Raw genomic sequence first — 4,501 nt, forward strand, 5'->3', positions numbered from 1 at the left:
GCTTGCAGACTAAATGCTCACCATCACTAGAAGAGAATCCTTCAGGTTGTTTCATGTCAACCTCTTCCTCTAGATCTCTGTTAAGGAAGGCTGTTTTCACATCCATTTGATGTAACTCAAAATCAAAATGGGCTACTAATGCCATAATTGTGCGAAGGGAATCTTTCGTTGAAACAGGAGAAAATGTGTCCGTGTAATCGATTCCTTCTCTTTGAGTAAACCCTTTGGCTACAAGTCTTGCCTTATGTCTCTCGATGTTGCCTTGTGAGTCTTTCTTTGTTTTAAAGACCCATTTTCATCCAATGGCTTTTAAACCATCAGGCAACTCGACGAGATCCCAGACTTGATTAATTGCCATAGAGTTCATTTTCTCAATCATAGCTTTGTGCCATAAATTAGATTCTTTAGAACTTACAGCTTGTGAAAACGTTTCAGGATCATTCTCGGTTCCAATATTGCAGTCCATCTCTTGCAGATATACTTCATAATCACTAGGAATTGCTGATCTTCTAACTCTAGTAGATCTTCTTAACATTGCTTCATTATTCTCTTGAGGATCTTGTTGTTCAATCGGTTGTTCGATTGGTTGTTCAACATGATCTTGATCAGCAACTTGATCTAAAGGATCAGCATTATTAACTTGTGGAATTTCAATAGCTGGTTGTCTTACACACGATTGAGCTTGATGAGTGTGTACAATAATTAGTCTATCACTTGAACTAGAAGGTTCAGCTTCATTGTGATCTAATGCAGACACTGAGTCATGCAATTGGTCACTCCCACTAATCAAGTCATTCTCAAGAAATTTTGCGTTTCTTGATTCCACAATCCTAGTATTGTGAGATGGACAGTAGAATCTATAACCTTTAGACTTCTCGGCATATCCAATGAAATACCCACTTATAGTCCTAGGATCTAATTTCTTTTCTTGTGGCTTATAAATTCTCACTTCAGACGGGCATCCCCAAACGCGTATATGTCGCAAACTGGGTTTCCAACCTTTGAATAACTCAAATGGCATTTTTAAAACAGCATTGGTTGGAACTCGATTTAATATATACACATCCGTCTTTAGTGCTTCAGTCCACAAGAATTGAGGAAGTTTTGTTGTACTCCTCATACTTCTCACCATGTCCATTAAAGTTCGGTTTCTTCTTTCTGAAACACCATTCTGGTCCGGAGTACCAGGCATAGTGTATTGGGCAACAATCCCATGTTCTTGAAGAAACTTCGCAAATGGCCCAGGTGCTTGTCCATTCGCAGTGTATCTACCATAATACTCACCACCTCTATCTGATCTCACAATCTTAATTTGTTTACCACATTGTTTCTCTACTTCCGCCTTGAAAACCTTAAAGGTGTCTAAAGCTTCATCCTTAGAACGAAGTAAATAGAGATACATATATCGTGAGAAATCATCTATGAAAGTGATAAAGTATTTTGGACTACTTGCATCCATATCAGGACAACAAATGTCTGTATGTATGATTTCTAACAATTCAGTATTTCTCTTTGCACCTTTTTTAGACTTGTTGGTTTGCTTTCCCTTAATGCAATCCACACAGGTCTCAAAGTCGGTAAAATCAAGAACACTAAGTACTCCCTCATTCACTAACCTTTTAATTCTCAAAATGGAGATATGTCCCAATCTCCGGTGCCACAATAGAGAAGAATTTTCATTCATAATACAACGCTTCAACCCAGCAGTAACGTTCAAAGAGCTATTAGCAACATCATTTTGCAGTCTAATTGAATAAAGACCACCAGACAGTGTACCATAACCAACAATTTCGGATTTATTTAATAATGTAAAACCATTATCCGAAAAGTTAAAGTCAAAACCAAGAGGCACAAGTCTTGAAACTGAAATTAAATTCCTTGAAAAACTAGGAACATAAACGGTCTTTTCTAAACGCAAAATAAAGCCACTACTTAACACCAAATCGCAAGAACCGACAGCCTCCACATGCGAGCTCATCCTGCCTCCTGAAAGGATGTAGTGCTCACTTCCCACTGGCTTCCGTAGGTTTTGCATACCCTGCAAGGTATTTGAAACATGGATTGAAGAACCAGAGTCAATCCACCAAGTATTATGACCAACATCAGTTAGATTTGATTCATACATACAAACGAAAGTTGAATACCTTTTTTGTCAAGCCAATTTTTGAACTTAGAGCATTCTTTCTTCATGTGTCATTTCTTCTTGCAAAAGAAACACTTTGACTCTTTCTTTATGTCTGGTTTGACAGGGATCTTGCCTTTGTCTTTGGCACGATCTTTCTTCTTCCTTTCAGAGAAGGTCAGATTCACTTTCTCACCCTCTTCCATAGCCACCCTATGTTCTTCTTGAACACACATGGTCATCAGTTCATTAATTGACCATTTATCTTTATGTGTGTTATAAGAAATCTTAAATGGGCCATATTGCTAGGGCAGAGTACACAGAATGAAGTGAACCGGAAAGGTTTCAGACATTTCAACTTCCAACGTCTTTAATTGGGCCGCAATATCCCTCATGCGCATGATATAATCACGCATACCTCCTACTCAAGTGAGCTTCATGGATGAGAACTGCATGATAAGAGTACTTGTCAAAGCCTTATCTGAAGTGACAAATTGATCGTCTATTGCTTTCATTAAGAGACGAACTTTGTCATATTGCTCAATTGAACCCCTAATCCCAGCAGATACTTTGGTCTTTATGAACATAACGCAGAGGCGATTAGATCGCTCCCACTTTTCATAAAGATCAACTTGATCTGGGGTACTCTCCTCAGTAATTGAGGGAGGTTCAGGCTTCCTTATGGCATAGTCAATATCCATCCATGCTAATTGAAGGAGAACTCTATCTTTCCGGACCTTAAAATTGTCCCCTTTGAGTTCGGGAACATCGCACTTAACATCAGAGTAACCTACAGTTTGACTAGCTGCAATTTACAGAAATTAAACATGCTTATTAAAATATGTTTTGAAGAAAATAACTATATCATGATTTACCAATGCAAAACATGTTTTACTCAATGAATCTAGAGACATAAAACTTGCCTGTGGGCTAAAGTTCTAATTCAGTTAGATTCACACAATTATGATAAAACTGTCAAACTATGTTCCTTTTCCTAATACCTGTGGGTTAATTAGGAAATATAATTTGATATTTTATCCTAATTAATCATACAAATATTATAAAATTCATGTGGGTAGATTTCATAATATAGCATATGATTAACCACAATTATTGTTTTATGTGACATTAATTCTAAATATACAATCTAAATTAATTAAAGATGTTGTGGCTATTCTTTAATTAATTAAGACCATATAAATCACAAACAATAAAATAAAGACTAAAATAAATAATATTGTGCTAGTCATTGCTAAATGTTATATGCATATTACAAAATAATAATAAAATTATACAGTATATAACTTCTAAATAAATGACATAACAATACAATATGATTTAAAACTGAATATTTGCATATCAATACTAAATAATGCAAATAAAATTAATCATATGCATAATTTTATTCAATTTCCATATGATATGTCTATAAAACATAAAATTCATAAATATCCACTTTACTGTATTGCATATGAATGACGTGAACCATTAAAACAATTCAAGTGTACGTGAAGTCAACAAAAGTGGCCGAAAACAAAACAAAAATAAAATAAAATATTACAAGGAATTGAATAAACAGGCCCAATAAGAGTTAACACACGCTTAATAGTATAATATGACAACGACCAAAAATGAATGTCGTTTTATGTCATCTTCTCCATTTAAAAACACATGATATTCAATCGTATGAACAACACCACATTTTCCAGATAAAGGAAATCATAAAAAACAGGTAATTTAAAACAGCTATTGTGAATATATAGATGCTCTGAATAAACAACTAAACTATTTCAAATAATATAACCAACGTATATGACTATATGTACGTGTGTTTGAAGATACAGAATTTGAGCATAAAACAGAGCATGGACAAAAAACGCAAGGCAGAGGCATGAACGTGCTCTGATACCAAATGTTAGAAACTCAAACGTGATTTAAACATTTAACCTAGTTATTTTAACCACAAAAGCGGAAGCGAAAGATAAATGTTACCTCCAGTCATTGCAAAAGGGGAAAACCACTCTCAAGCTTCAGGGAGCGTGTTTAGGACAAGTATTTCGTTTTTCTATGCCTTGGCTCTCTCAAACTCGATGGTGATGTGTTTCTAAATAGAGGAGAAGGCTTAGTGACCCAAAAATACTGAAGACGTTCAATTTATAGGAATTGTTCCCATCACAAAATCCCTTGAATCGTGGTTGTAGATGGACGTGAATTGATTGCTGATTCACTCAAATATTCGTGGATATTAATCAACAATATATGGACCATATATAGATTGATTTCCCGTGATTTACTTAATCAAGAATCAGGGTTTGACTTATGCAAATCGGAGCACTTATTGCTCGAAAATCATAGGTCAAAACGGAAAGAAATTAACAC

At 35.3% G+C, this 4,501-nt stretch overlaps 1 protein-coding gene across 1 annotated transcript; it reads right to left on the bottom strand.

Annotated features, from left to right (window-relative positions):
* Nucleotides 1–2,547: 2,547 nt before the first annotated feature.
* Nucleotides 2,548–4,124, bottom strand: LOC149401788 (uncharacterized). Its single transcript, XM_089610890.1, has 2 exons — nt 4,115–4,124; nt 2,548–2,927 (listed from the first exon to the last, which is right to left on the bottom strand). Exons 1-2 carry the CDS (start codon nt 4,122–4,124, stop codon nt 2,548–2,550), a joined length of 390 nt encoding a protein of 129 aa, XP_089467016.1.
* Nucleotides 4,125–4,501: the final 377 nt, after the last annotated feature.

This window comes from Urtica dioica, chromosome 4, assembly GCF_054948205.1.
Source record: "Urtica dioica subsp. dioica isolate 48M chromosome 4, U.dioica_male_clone48M_v1_H2, whole genome shotgun sequence".
Taxonomy (NCBI): Eukaryota; Viridiplantae; Streptophyta; class Magnoliopsida; order Rosales; family Urticaceae; genus Urtica; species Urtica dioica.